The sequence below is a fragment of the Eumetopias jubatus genome, unplaced genomic scaffold (genome assembly GCF_037043125.1).
Source record: "Eumetopias jubatus isolate StellerSeaLion01/CBP00866 unplaced genomic scaffold, mEumJub1_p1.0 scaffold_3, whole genome shotgun sequence".
NCBI classification, from domain to species: Eukaryota; Metazoa; Chordata; class Mammalia; order Carnivora; family Otariidae; genus Eumetopias; species Eumetopias jubatus.
The window spans coordinates 127649135-127664944 of record NW_028274809.1 but is presented as its reverse complement, the minus strand read 5'-3'; the positions used below and the strand labels follow the sequence as shown (position 1 = coordinate 127664944).

Here is a 15810-nt window from a genome sequence, read left to right as displayed (position 1 = left end):
AACATAAAAGTACATATTTGTGAATTAGCCAACAATAATGAGCAGTCGATGAAAAGAGAAACTATAGAAAAAATATAATTAGGGGTTGTCAATTGTTCAGCTATGAATACTACACAATAAAACCATCAATACATATCACTTACCTTTTCAAGTAAGTAGCCGATGACTAAAAAGCCTTTTCCACCCAGCATCTGTTCTTGCATGGCTACTGAACTTTTAAGTAGTTCAACCAGGAATGCCAAAAGAGTAGCACTGCATGTAAAGTACAGATAATTTCATTACGTAATTATCATATGTTGATTATAAACACAGCGTTCCATTTCAGAATTTTATTATGCCAAAAGATAACAACGCAATTCAAATCTAATCTCTATTTTGCTGACAATGATTATTGTATCATTGTACCTTATATTGTACAGGAATATATTTTCTCACAGGCATGAGAAAACTAGTCTCATCTCTTTAAAATTAAATATCATAAATCAAAACATAAATTCATAGTTTTTTTATATGTCAAAACCAAACACTGAAGTTCATCTACACTTATGTACATTATCTGCTTCAAGTAAATCTAACATAAGAAACACACCCAGAAATAAATCAATTCTCCACAATAAAGACTTTTATCATAATATTCTTTTGAAGAACATACTATCTTAGAGAATTTTAAATAGGTATGCAATATTGCTTTGGAAGAACACACCTGTTTTTAAAATAAACTTTTCATTTAGACCTATTTAAAAAAAAACTGTATTTTTTAGAAAATATCCAGAGAAATATGCAACATGTTATTTAATATGTCCGTATATGCCCTCAGGAAAGCTCATGAGAGCAGAAAGACAAATGTCTGTATAATATTGAAATGAAAGTGGCAGTTAATTACACAATGTATACACAAACACATAAAAGCACACAAAGATAAAGGTCAGACAAAGATAAAGCACTTGATATGTCTGTTGAATGAAGAAAGAAACGAAAGAAAAAATGATTGCATTGAATTAAGCTTTGATAATATATTACTTCACAAAGTTAAGCTGAAAATTTTTCAACTAACAGCATTAATAGATGATGGCATTCCTAATTAAGAAAATATATATTCCTTCATTGTATATGCTTATTGTAGTTTATAACAATAAATGACAAGCCAAACTTCAACAGCAATTAAAATATCTATTTGCTGTGCTTTGTAATATAGCCTAAATTACCTATTTATATTCACAAGAAAGAGTAAAACCACAAATTTCTAAATATATTTTAAATTCACAAGTATTCATTCCTGCAAAGAATTAAGAAAATCTGTTAATGAGGAAAACTTGAAAATCACTAATTCCAAAACTGATTCTATTCTCTCAAGTTATTCTAGTTCTTCTGGTTTCAATAAAATTGACAACACATTTCTCTAATAATGTGGCTATTCTTGTTCAAATCCGAAATAATCTCACTGAAAGAATCAATAGCAAAATTATCATTATTATAAAAACTGATAGTTTAATGGGTTACATGGTATCAGTTAGAAAAAATATAGTATATCTGGAAATAAGGTACTTCATTACAGGAAATTAAAATTCAATTACATTAATTGGCCCTATTTCTTTAAACCACACACAAAAAAGTAAACTTCTACTACAAGGCAATGATGTTCTTTTACTTTGTCCTATAGTTAGACATTTACAAATAAAACACAACTACCAAAGAATCTCTTCGGGTTTTTTTAATGTTTCTGTAAAGAAGAACAGCTATTAGGGAATCTAGCCCATTTTTAATCAATTGTATCAATAGTAAAAGCCACTTCACAAATAATTGCACAGGTACTACTGCACAAAATACTTCTGCCTAAATATTTGAGAAGAATAAAGAACCACTGCATAGAGATTACACAATATCCTAATCTTTTCATGGAATTCTTACCTATACTTGAGTTAATGATGTAGGGGGAAAGATTACTAAAATTCCTAAAAATCAGCACTGCCAAAAACAAAGACTGGAAATGCCTATGGTCCCTATGGTCCATGAAAAAAATGCAAAAAAATATTTCTTACAATAAATTACCTTCCTATGTAGAACTGCATAAAACTACAAGGATGCCATGGATTTTCTTATTCTTTTATGTCAGAAGGACTACTCTTTCTCAAACATCTAAGGAATTAACTCAGACTTCTAAACACAGTGGAGTTCCATTACAAAATCAGAAATATTAATTTTATTCCAAAATCTTAACATATGACTATGCTACCCATATGAAGTTAATTTCACTTCAGTTTTAGCTATGACAACAATTGAAATGTCAAATGCATTCACTAACAAAAGTATTTTAAATTTATACCTAAAACTGAATGCAATAGCAATACCACATCTTTTCAAAAAAAAAATCTTTAAAATAGGTATATTTGACATGGTGGATGTAATAGTAAATAGATGGCCATCTTCGAAGAGGTACATTTTCAAACATAATTTAACAAACTTACCAGTAACTAAAATGCATCGGATTGCTGCAGGGCTCACAATAAACTTGCAAAATTCTGTGTACTGCCATACAAAATTTCTCTCCATTCTTGCCTATTTCCAACTCCCCTAGATACAAAGGCAAATATAAAGGATACTTCAGCCCATTCCTATATCTCCTACATACCACTTCCTGTCTAGACACATCAGTTCATCTGTAGAGGATCTAAGTATATAGGATAACTGAAAACCAAGTATCCGTGTCAGCCAAAACTAGTATACACAACATAGAAGATTCTCTTGAAAAGTATAGCAATACTTAGAAAGAGATTTTCATGGAATAATTTACTTGAGAGACAAAAAGTGTACTGATTTTTATCTCCTAAAGTAAAATTGCTAAACTTTTCAATAGACAGTGCTATAACATATCATGTTCTATACGTAGTAATTCTACTTCAGGAATAGTTAAGGGTGTTTAATAATCCTGTCTCCCTTTAAGGAAAATGACACTAACAATCTATAGGGTTATTCTTAAAAATAATTACCATCTTCCAGTTCTTAATAAGCTCCCATTAAATTAGAAAATAGTATTTATTTCAAGTAACATACTCATAAAGGGCTAGGCCTTAGGAAAAATGAAGAAAATAGTATAATAATACCTCCAATGACTGAGCATATTTATTACCTCTCTAGAGCTTTCTGGTCCATGTTATTAAAGAATACCACATAGTCTTGGCCCACAAATACCTGAGAATATTTAAAAACTATGTTAAGAACATGACTAATTTCTGTTTCTAATGAAAAATATGTACTATATTTAGGTTCCATTAAAATTTATATAGAGATTTTGACTTGATTTTAATACAACTTTATCCATTTCAATTTGTCCATTATTCATTTTTTAAAAGAAACTAATGTGGATAACTCATGTCATGTGATCCTAAAACTTTTATTATCTTTGAGGTATTTGATTATTTAAAGATATAAAGACAGACCTAATGTATAACTGAAATGACTGAGATTGAATATGTAACTTAAGTTCAGTTCAAAGGCAGTTCTTAGGATACAGAAACTGGCTTTTCAATCTGCTTTTGTACTGAAACAAGCCAAGTACCTCAGCTAGATGAACTGCTTAAATATACAGAGAAGAATGAAATTCGTAATGTAAAAAATTAAAGATTGCCCAAGATCCAACATCTCCTCCCCTTTTAAAAGGATGTATTTAATATCTTAAGAAATACTATGGACAAAGTAATTGCCAGAATAAATTCAGAAGTAGATTAAGTTCCATTAAGATTAAGGTACCAGTAAGGGGGGAAATCTTTTGATTTTTTTTCATAAGGTTTCATCTTTTATGTAGCCTAATTTGGTATCAGATACATTAAAATCTTGCAAAGGATGATTAAAATTATATATAATATCTAATACCATTGTTTCTATCTATTTCTTTGACTAGAAAACTTTCCTGAGATGAGAGTGATCAGAGCAGGAACAAAACTGTAAAAAGAAATCAACTCAAGTCCATACTCAAGATAATTTCTCACTCAACACAATTAATTTCTACTGACACACATGCAAAAAAAACCTCACAAAAGTTAGAAGAGTTAAATTCCTTCACAGTTCAAAATTAAAAAGCTCTAAACCAAAGTTTCTAATACCAGGTACATTTAACGGTCACTTGTAGACAATGTATTCCTGAAGATGAGCTCTTAAAAGAACAGGGCCTACCTGCCTATGTATGCAATGAACCTGATACACAAACTGTCACATTCATCAGTTCGGACATCAAGTGGAGATACATGTCGAAATAAGTAAAATACATTTATCTGCAGAGTCAAATAAGGAAAACAGTGAAATGCAGCACAGTAAAATGTAAGGACAGATGGAATACACTGGGAGCACATGAAATCACTAAGCCTGCCCTTAGCTGTGAAATCTCTCGGTAATTTCTACCTTTCCTTACAGCCTGATAAGGAGACAGGCAGCCTTATAAACTGAATTTGCTACCACTGTCATGGCTATTTAAGAGTATTCTTTAAAGGCCCTATTTTAAATTTAATCAGGCCATTACACATTTTTATCTTCTTCTGGTAACAGATTTTGATTTTATGTTTCATCAGCCTATTTTATTTCTGACAAAATATAGTATAGCCAAAAAGTCAAAGTTTATAAACTTGTGACTGAAATATCTCAAAATCTGTCTTATATAGGAAACAAAATTTTAAAATTTTTACTTCCAAAGGAATTTATTCTACACCTCTTATGACATAGTTATATGTTAGTATAGAGTACCGGTATTTACATAGTTTGAGAGCAAAATAGCCTTTTGATCAGCTCCATTCGTAACTCTAAATAGCCAATATCTATATACTAAAAAGGCTCTATTACTGTAGAAGAAATAACTCTCAAAGCCTACTAGTTTACAATTTAATCCCACTCGAAAAATGACCACTTCCAATGCTCTACATGTGCTTGACCCTTTATGAAAATTGAGTGGACGTGCTAGAGTAACCATGCGTCATCCACAGATACATGAATACTTTAGAAATTTCATGATGTAACTTCCTAACACGTAAGAAGTTCAAAATTTCAGAAGTAAAATAGAGAGGTTATGACACATGTGTGACCTTAACTATGTATGCATCTTCTAATGTCCTTCAAGATCAAAATACGCCGCCACCGCAGGGAGGCCCAATGGCCAGTCCTTTATCCTGGTGCTAGCTCCATTTTCAGCCAAGCCCAGTCTATTTAACAGAAGCAGGATTAAAAAGCATACCCTGGAAGTGCTAAAATTATCCAATAAAGAAAATAAATATTAAAACAGCTGACTACACAGAAAGCTGAAATAATTATTTGGTATTCAGGCTTTACAGGAATTTTCTATTATTTTTAATTATCTTTTAAATAATCAGGCAAAAAAAAAAAACTGCTGACTTTTCTTATTTCTTTTCTTTTGTGTGTGTGTGTACAATTCTGAAAATGGAAGATATGTAGATTTGTATAAACCCACCACAATCAAGATACAGAACAGTTCCATCACACCAAGAAAACCTTCATTTATCCTATTCCTTACAGCTTTACAATCACATTCTTCCAACTCCCATAATCTTGAATAACTACTCTTCTCTTACCTATCACTACAGTTCTGACATTTCAAGAATGTCATATAAATTGAATCATATAGTATGGAACCTTCTGAGTCTGTCTTTCTGACCTCAACATATTGCCTTTGAGATGCATCCAAGTAGTTGTATATGTCAAGACTTTATTCCTCTAATTGAAGAATAGTATTTCATTTTATAAATGGATTGCCACAGTCTGTGTACATTTGAGTTGTATCTAGTTAACAACAATTATGAATAGGACTACTATGAATATTCATATAAAGGCTTCTGTGTGAACACAGTTTTCATTCATTTCTCACAAATACAAGCCTATGAGTAGAGGCTGAATTATAAGGTAAGCGTGTATGTTTAACTTTGTAATAAACTGCCAAACTGCCAGAGTGGCTGTTAACACTTGGCAATCCCACCATTAATATATTCTAGTTGCTTCTCATCCTTGCCAGCACATGGCACCATGAGTAATTTTTATTTTGGTGATTCTACTATGTGTGTAGTTGTATCTTATACTAGTTTTAATATACATTACCCTATTCATTAATGATACTGAACATCTTCTCATGTGCTATTTTGACATCCTTACATCCTCTTTGGTCAAGTGTCTGTTCAAGTTTTAGCCCATTTTTTTAATTGGATTTTATGTTTTCCTACTATTAAAGTTTAAGGGACTTCTTTGTATATTCTTGATATAATCCTTTGTCAAGTAAAGATTTTTTACCATCTTCCTCCAGTCTGTAACATGTCTTTTCACTGCATCTTTTGCAAACTAAAAGATTTTAATTTTGATGAAGTCAAAGTCAAATTATCAAATTTTTGTCCTTTATGTACCTGCTTTTATTGTCATGTCTAAAATGATGTTGCCTAGTCTAGATCACAAGATTCTCTCCTATATGTTTTCTTCTGAAAGTTCTACAGTTTTATATTTTACATTTAGAGTTAATTTTGAGTTAATTTTTTTAAGGTGTGAGGTTTAGGTCGAGCCATTTTTTGGCATACAACCATCCTTCCTCCCTTAGATTGATTTTGTACCTTTGCCACAGATCAATTGTCCACAGGCATGTGGGACTATTTCTAGACTCATATTCTGTTGTAGAGATACATGTGTCTATTGCCTTGCTGATATCACACACTATATTCATTATTAGAGGTTTATAGTACGTTTTAAAGCCAGGAAGTATTATTCCTTCAACTTTCTTCTTCTTCAAAGTCATTTCAGTTATCCCAGTTACTTTAACTTTCCATATAAATTTAGAATCACCTCACATATATCAACAAACAAATCTAGCCAGGATTTTAATTAGTATTGTGTTAAATCTAGAGACCAATTCAATGACATCTTTACTATGTTGAGTCTTCCTATACATGAGCACAATATATCTAATCATTTACTTAATACTTCCATTTCTTTTATCAGCGATTTGTGGATTTCAGCACACAGATCCTTACATGTTTTAGACATTTATATTTTCAATTTTTAAATTTCTGAAGCTATTGTTAAAGGTATTTTTCATTTGGTTTCCTACTACACATTGTTAATGCACAGAAATAAAATTTATTTTTGCATGAGAAACTTGTCTCTTGCAAATTTTCTGAACTTGCTTACTAGAATTCTATGTGTGTTAATCCTTATGAATTTTTTTACATAGACAATCATGTCATTTGTAAAAGGGATAGTTCTATTTTTTCCTTTCCAACCTGAATGACTTTTGGTTCTTTATCTTGCTTCAATGCAATGGTTAGACCTCTGATTCGGATCAGAATCACAAAGGTACGGCTCAGAGCTGAATTCATACATAATGTTAGCGAGCCACTTCCAAAGTTCTTCCCTTTCCATGATTTCCCCAATGATTTCTGGTTGTGGGGCTCTTCTTTTCATTTCTGATGTCAAAATGCTAGTGCTTCAGTTTCCGCACTCTGCTGCACACTTTTGTAATGCTGCTCGAATCCAGGGCAAGCCAGCAGTAAGAGAGAGATAAAACAAAGCAATACAGAGGTTTCTGGTTCTGAAAGTAAAAACCTGGAATCCATGAGTCCATCAATTCTATCAAATAAAGCTGAACAGACTGATAAATCAACAACTCTTCTAGGATCCAATAAGAGAGGAGAAGAACAGGGCAAACTGATGCCCCCAAGATTGGGGAGACAAACAGCAAACTATAGGGAGTCATGGGTTATCAGAGCAGAGACTCGTAAGTGGGAAACCACTGCGGCAAACAGTACCCAGGTAGGGAAAACTGAACTGTAACTGACAAATAGCTGGAATCTCAGTGCTTTCAACCCCTCCAGTCATACAGAGGACTCTACATTAACAGTATGATTTATTTCCAGGAGATCAACCAGGTTTTCTTAATATAAATATCAGAAAAATCCTCCCAGGCTTCCCAGGGAAAAGGAAAATGAACTTGAAATATACCAGAGCAATCTGTTAATGAGGCCTGCCCTCAGGAGAAAGTAGTTAACCAATCCTAACCTGCTGAGGTATTCTAAGAGCCTAACCTAGAGAAGGGAAATATCCAACTACAGTCAACTATAGTCATCTTCTCCCACCTAAGGGGGCTGAAAAAAAGAGGAACGTCTGATTGATAGTCAGTCTGTCACGGGTCCAGGTAACACGAGGCATCAGAAGACCAAGGAGGGGGTTGTTCAAATCCCCAATCTATAGTCAGTTGGTCAAAAGCACAGGTGATAATCTGAGCTTGTGACTGGTGTCTAAAGTCAGAGCACCAGTCTTCTATGACTGGGCCCTTAACATATGGGATCTGACACTATCTCCAAGGAGATAGTAATAGAATTGAATTAAATTGTAGGACAACCAGCTAGTGTTACAGAGAACTGTCTGGTGGTGACAGTGGTACAGGGAACTACCTCTCCACACACTGGAATTGTGTTCAAACCTCTATTATGCACCTGTAGAAAAGAAGAAAGATCGAAAATAATAATCTACATTTCTACCTTAGGAAACTAGAAAAAAAAGAGTAAACTAAATCCAAAGTAAGCACAAAAAAAGAAATAATAATAATTAAGGTATAAATGAAAGCAATTGAGAGAAGAAATCAAGAGAGAAAATCAATGGAACAAAAAAGCTGGTTCATTGAAAACATCCATAAAATTGATTAAGCCTCTAGTCAGTCTAAGAAAAAGAGAGGACACAAAATACTAATCACAGAAATGAAAGAAGGGATGTACCCTCAGATCCTATGGAAATTAAAAGGACAAAAAGGAACAATTCTATGCCCACAGTTTTGATAACATAATGAGAAGGACCAGTTACCTGAAAGAAAAAACCTGTCAAAGCTCACACAAAAAGAAAGACATCCTGAACAGACCTGTATCTATTAAAGAAACTGACTCAATATTTAACAATTTTCCAAAACAGAAAGCACCAGGCCCAGATGGGTTCACTAGTGAATTCTACCAAACACTTTAAATGTAAAGAAATTATACCAATTCTCTACAATATCTTTCAGAGGGTTGAAGCAGAGTAACTACTTCCTAACTCATTATTTGAGCCCAACATCACTCTAATTTAATCAAAACCAGATAAAAACATTGTAAGAAAATTAGAGAATAGTATCTCCCATGAACATAAATGCAAAAAACCTCAACATAGTATTAGCAAATTGTATCCAAAAAAGTATAAAAAGAATTATACAACACAACCAAGTGGGATTTCTCCACAGTATGCAAGGTTAGTTCAAGATTCAAAAATCAATTAATATCATCTATCACATCAACAGGCTGAAAGGGAAAAATGACATGTTCATATCAATAGACGCAGAAAAAGCATTTGACACAATTCAACAAGGATTCATGATAAAAACTCATAGTAAACAAGGAACTTTCTCAACTTGATAAAAACTATCTATAAAAACCCTACAGCTAGGGGTGCCTGGGTGGCTCAGTCGGTTAAGCATCTGCCTTTGGCTCAGGATCCTGGGATTGAGCCCCGAGATGAGTCCTATGATGGGCTCCCCACTCAACAGGGAGCCTGCTTCTCCCTCTCCCTCCACCCTTCCCCTACCCACCCTATGCTCCCTTGCTCACTCTCTCCTGCTCTCTTGCTCTCTAATAAATAAAATCTTAAAAAAAAAAAAACCTACATCTAACATCATACTTTATGATGAAAAACTCAAAGCTTTCCTACTAAGATCAGACACAAGGCAACGATGTCCCCTCTCACCACTCCTTTTCCACAGGATACTTGGAAGTCCTTACTACCGTGACAAAAAAAGAAAAAAAGGAAACATACAAATTGGTAAGGAAGACATGAAACTGTCTTTGTTTGCAGGTGGCATGATTATCTCTGTAGAAAAATCCAATAGAATCCACAAAAAACCTCTTGGAACTAATAAGCAATTATAGCAAGCTTGCAGGATACAGATTAATTTAAAAAGTCATCTGTTTTCCCACAAACCAACAATGAACAAGTGGAATCTGAAATTAAAATTTCAGTACCATTTACTTTAGCACCCCTCAAAAATACTTATGTGTAAATCTAACAAAATATATACAAGATCTATATGATAAAAATTATAAAACTCTCCAGAATGATATAAAAAAATGAACTAAATAAATGGAGAGATATTCCAGGTGGATGAATAGAAGGAATAAATATCAAGATGTCAGTTCTTCCCAAATTGATCTATAGGTTCAGTGCAATATTAGTCAAAAACCCAGTAAGTTATTTTATGGATAGTCACAATATATTCCAAAATTTATATAAAGAGGCAAAACATAGCCAACAAAGTACTAAAGGACAAAGTTGGAAGACTGACACTACTAACCTCAAGACTTACTATAAAGCTATAGTAATCAAGACAGTGTGGAATTGGTGAAAGAATAAAAAATAGATCAATGGATGGAACAGAAGAGAGAGCCCAGAAACAGACACCAATAAATAGAGCCGACTGATCTTTGACAAATGAGCAAAGAAAATACAATGGAGCAAAGTGTCTTCAACAATGCTGCTGGAAAAACTGGTCAACCACATGAAAAAGTAAATCTAGAAAACAGACCTTACATGCCTCACAAAAGTCTACTCAAAATGGATCACAGACCTAAATGTAAAATGCAAAACTAAATAACTCCTAAAAGATAACATAAGAAAAAACCTAGATGACCTTGAATATGGTGATGACTTTTTAGATAAACATCAAAGACACAATCCATGAAGAAATAATTGATAAACTGGACTTCATTAAAAATAAAATCTTCTCCAGGAAAGACAATATCAAGAGAATTAAAAGACAAGCTACAGATTCGGAGAAAATATTTGCCAAAGACATATCTGATGAAAGGACTGTTACCCAAAATATAAAAGAACTCTTAAAACTGAACAATAAGAAAACAAACAAGCTGATTAAAAAATGAACCCAAGTCCTGAACAGACATCTCACTGAAGTAGATATACAGATGAAAAATAAGGATATAAAAAGATGCTCCACATCTTGTCATCAGGTAAATGCAAAGAAAAACAATGAGATACCACTACACACCTTCTACAATGGCCAGATTCCAGAACACTGACAACACCAAATGCTAGTGAGGTTATGGAGCCACAGGAATTCTCATTCACTGCTGGTGGAAGGCAGAAAATGGTATGGGCACTTTGGAAGACAGTTGAGAGGTTTTTTACAAAACTAAACATACTTTTATCATATAAACCAGCAATCATCCTCCTTGATATCTACCCAAAGGAGTTGAAAACTTACATCCACAGAAAAACCTGCAAAATGTTTGCAGCTGCTTTAGTCTGTAATTTCCAAAACTTGGAAACAACCAAGATGTCCTTCGATAGGTGAATGAATAAATAAACTGTGCTACATATAGACAAAGGAATATATATATTCAGTGCTAAGAAGAAATGAACCATCAAGTCATGAAAAGCCATGGAGGGATCCTAACTGCATATTACTAAGTGAAAGAAGACAATCTGAAAAGCTTACATACTGTATGATTTCAACTAGGACACTGTGGAAATGACAAAACTATTAGAGACAATAAAAAGACCAGGGGTATCCAGGGGGAGAGTGTGAGCAGGAAAAGGATGAATAAGTGGAGCACAAAGAATTTTTAGGGAAGTGCAAATACTTTATAGGTATATATCATTATACTTTTGTACAAATCCAAAGAATGTAAAACACCAAGAGGGAATTCTAAGATACACTACAGACTTTGAATGATTATACTGTAACAATTTAGTTTCATCCTTGGTAAAAAAAATGTGTCATTCTGGTGAGTGATGCTGATTAAGGGGGAGGGTATGCATGTGTGGGGAAATAGAGTGCATGGGAAATCTCTGTATCTTCTTCTTGATTTTATTATAAACCTAAACCTGCTCTAAAAAAATGAAGTCTTTCACAAAAATTAAAACTAATTCTAAAATTTCAAAACAAAAAAGTATCAAAAGCAACAGAAATTACACAAAGAAGAAAGTTTTGGATTTTTATTTAAGGCATGTTGATTTTGAGATACCTTCTACATGGTTTGGGTATATGGACCTAAATAGAAGATAGCTGGAAAAAAAGCTCTGGGACTTGTCAGCCTAGGTAATAAGACCATGGACCTAGAAACAAAATAAAGTAAAAGCAAATAAAATTACAGTATGAAATTGACTGGAATCTCCTGATGATGCTTTATTAATTCCTTTCTTCAAGATTCAACTCAGTGTACATAATGGTCATCACATCCAGGAAAGAGTAAGGGAAAAGAGCCTCAACACTGGGGAGACTCTTAGTATTATACCCACTTTTCATTAGCAAATCTGGGCTTCTGAAGGTGAAGAGATCAACATATGACAATAGTTCTTATAAAAGCAAATAATATTTATCTTAGTTTTAGACTCTATATCATAAAATCAAAATGAATGAAGAATTCTTCTTACTTTCAAAAGGAATATAAAGACAGAAAAATTAAAAGAAATGAATGCTATTTCATATGAAAAATAAGATTGTGACGAGATTGACTGAAATATCAAAGGAGAAACTATGTGGATATACAAACTAGAGGAAAATTAAGGCGACTAATTCACTAAAGATGTGCTTATGGTTGCCAAAATTTCTGCAACAAATAATTTGCAGTTACCCCTTTGACAAAACAATTATCTTTTTTGGGGGGGCGGCAAAGATAAAGCAAAAGCCTTGCCTTTTATAGAGTAAAATTATGTACTGTAAAATGAAATAGCACAAACTAACATAGCATTAAAAATGCATTTCACTAAATTTAAAGGAAACTTTTTATGAAAGAATCATTGTGAGAGCAATCACTCATTATAAAAAACACTTTAAAATGGACTATAAGACACCAGCTTCTTTGAAAAGTCAATAAATCATAAGTCATAAATCTAGAATAAAACAAAACATCCACTCTTGTTGACAGCTGACAAATTTATTAAACTGCTAGATGTACTACAATTTTTATTATTAGATATCTCTTGTAGAGACTCCACAGAGTACAAAGGACTTGCCTGACAAGAGGAAGTTTTTGAACATTAAATTATAGTTTCCTTATGTTTCAGGCAGAATGCTTAATGTATTTTATTTTTTACTTCATAAAAATTAATTTTCACAGTAAATTCAATACAAATTCCATTTTACTTTAGTTAAATCTCACTAAATAAATTATTATTTGCTTTTTTTTCCTCTAATAGTAGTAATACATGTACCTCAAATACACTTTCTGTGTCTGTTTTACTTAAAGAATTTTCATTAATAATTTAGGAAACTAAAAAAGGCAAACTAGCAAATATATATAAGTAAGAAGTGACAGACATAATTCTTTCTGAAAAAATATAAAGGGGATATAATTTGATAGGTTAAAAATACTTAAATTCTTTTGGAAACCAAAATATTATATTCTACATATATTAACAATAACCTTCACAAGAGAGACAATCATTATCAACAGGTACTGATTTCACTTCTTTGCCAACTGAAATCAATCACATTTCATTTTTTGTCAATTGGGTTAAAACTATATAATAAAATTTTTTCATTGTATGTGTAATAGGTAATTTTCCCTGAACTAACAATCAGAAAACATGGTTGGACAAATGATTTTTTAAGTCACTTCAAAGCATAAGGGAAAATCTGGTTTAGATAGTCACTGACAATACTGAAATTTCCAGGCAATTTTGTTGGTTTACACATGACAGTAGTGCTAATCAGGACTTTACAATGAAATTTTCAATTGAAGGAATGGCTTAATTATTAAGGAGGTTATAAAATTCAAGATAATCATTGGAATAACTGATGAGCAAAATACATTTTAAGAAAAAAAAATCTCTGGGGAGTGGCTCAGCTGGTTAAGCGTCCAACTCTTGATTTTGGCTCAGGTCATGATCTCAGGGTTGTGAGATCCATCCCAGTGTCGGGCTCCACCCTGGGCTGGAGCCTGCTTGGGATTGTCTCTCTCCCTTCCCCCCTGCCCCTTCTCCCCTCTTCCTCTCCCCCTCTGAAAGAAAGAAAGAAAGAAAGAAAGAAAGAAAGAAAGAAAGAAAGAAAGAAAGGAAAAAATCTTCATTTAAGTTCACTAAACAATTAATGAGTCATTAACATTCACATTACAAGAAGATTCTTAATGATAGGTCACTGACATAAATTCCTTATGGGATTCCCTAAATTTTTTTATATCTCACATTCCATCAAAAGCAGTCTACCAAACAACTTGTATCATAACTAAGAACAAAAAGAACAGTTTTCTGAGAAAAATATTTATATATTTAAAAGAATTCATTTAAACTATCACTCGAGATTGAATTTTAGTTTGTAAAATTTTTCAGAGTTAAAACAGCATTAGAAATAAATTTTAGTAAAACAAAATTATATCACATCAATAGACTAATATTCACTGAGGAAAGAGAGAAAACACATTCAATGTCTACTATCTACCAGAAACTATGGTAGATATTTTGCATAGACTAGCTTAGTTTAATTCATTTTACAGTCAGATAAAGTTGGCATTATTAAGAGTCATTCCACAGTTGGCAAAAGTGATTCTCAGAGTTGTCCACAGTGGTTTAAAGGGAGGGCTCTGGAGTCAGGCTTTCAGGATTAGGATTCTGGTTCTAATCTGCCACTTAATAAGTCCTGTGCCTTGAGGAAGTTACTCAGTTTTTCTCTCTCTCATCATCAGAAAGTATTGGATGAGAAAATACAGTTACAGAGACTGGCACATAGTAAGTACTCAGTAAATGCCATGTACTACTACTACTACACACCCTCGAACAATCCTATCACCTAAGATCAGATAGTACAGAACACTGGTTTGAGTCTTAATCTGTCTGACACAAAAGAAGTCCTGCTCATTGCATCACATTGTTACTAATGAGAATCTTTTGCTTAGTTTATTTTTAGTTGTTTGATAAACAAAAGCCTATTTATACCTTGCACCAGAAAATGTATTTTTTTCAAAGCAAATTCTTCCCATATTACACAATAAGGAAGGTTTATTTTATAACACATAAAGAATTTAATAACATATGTTCTGAAAAAAAGGAGGGTGCACCAAATGAGAAAGATATGTCATTTACAATATATCTGATCATCCAAATCAAAGGAAAATTAAATTTCTAATTTATTGAGTCATTCTGAGATACAAAATACAAAAAATATGATTAAGATTAGAGTTATACTTCTTGAAATAATTTATTAATCATTTGTTCATTCTTTTAGTCATTAAAACTATTAAATGTCTAATGAAAGGCAATTTGTTTAGTTATTGCTCTCAATATTCACTGGACTGAGACTGACGAGTCCAATATAAAATAGTTCCTGAGGAATGACAAAACATGCAAAAAAACATCCAAACAGCTTTGATCACTTGGCAGAATTATTCAAGGTCATCACAGGGCTTAAGAATCATTATGAATAGAATGAAATCAAAATGGTAACTACATATTGGCCTAATTTACTTATGAAAAACAGATAACATCAAAAATACTGTTTGTGATGCCACAAGCTATTTAACTAAGTTCAGTAATATTTATCTACTCATTTTGTTGGTGAATTTTTTTGTGCCATGATAAAAGCTAAAACTACATGTTAAAAGAAAAGGTGACAGGAAGTGTTATTCCTGGAAATTTAAGTACTAAAGGGGCAGCTATACAAGGTCCAAAAACCAGCTAAAGAAAAATCATCCTAAACCCTTCCAGGCTTTCTTTGACTTGGTGTTGGCTTCACAACTTGAGTTAACACATCCTCTATTTGAAGCCACCATATCTAGAAAATGGATAGTTCAAAACCAGTTT

At 32.7% G+C, this 15810-nt stretch overlaps 1 protein-coding gene across 7 annotated transcripts in view; it reads right to left on the bottom strand.

Annotated features, from left to right (window-relative positions):
• Positions 1-15810, bottom strand: part of NBEA (neurobeachin) — a 685632-nt gene that overhangs the window by 520958 nt on the left and 148864 nt on the right. For all 7 annotated transcript variants that reach the window (XM_088021800.1, XM_088021804.1, XM_088021803.1 and 4 more), the window contains exon 11: positions 144-252. In XM_088021800.1, coding sequence (XP_087877926.1) covers positions 144-252 — 109 coding nt within the window. The remainder of the gene's footprint in view (positions 1-143; positions 253-15810) is intronic.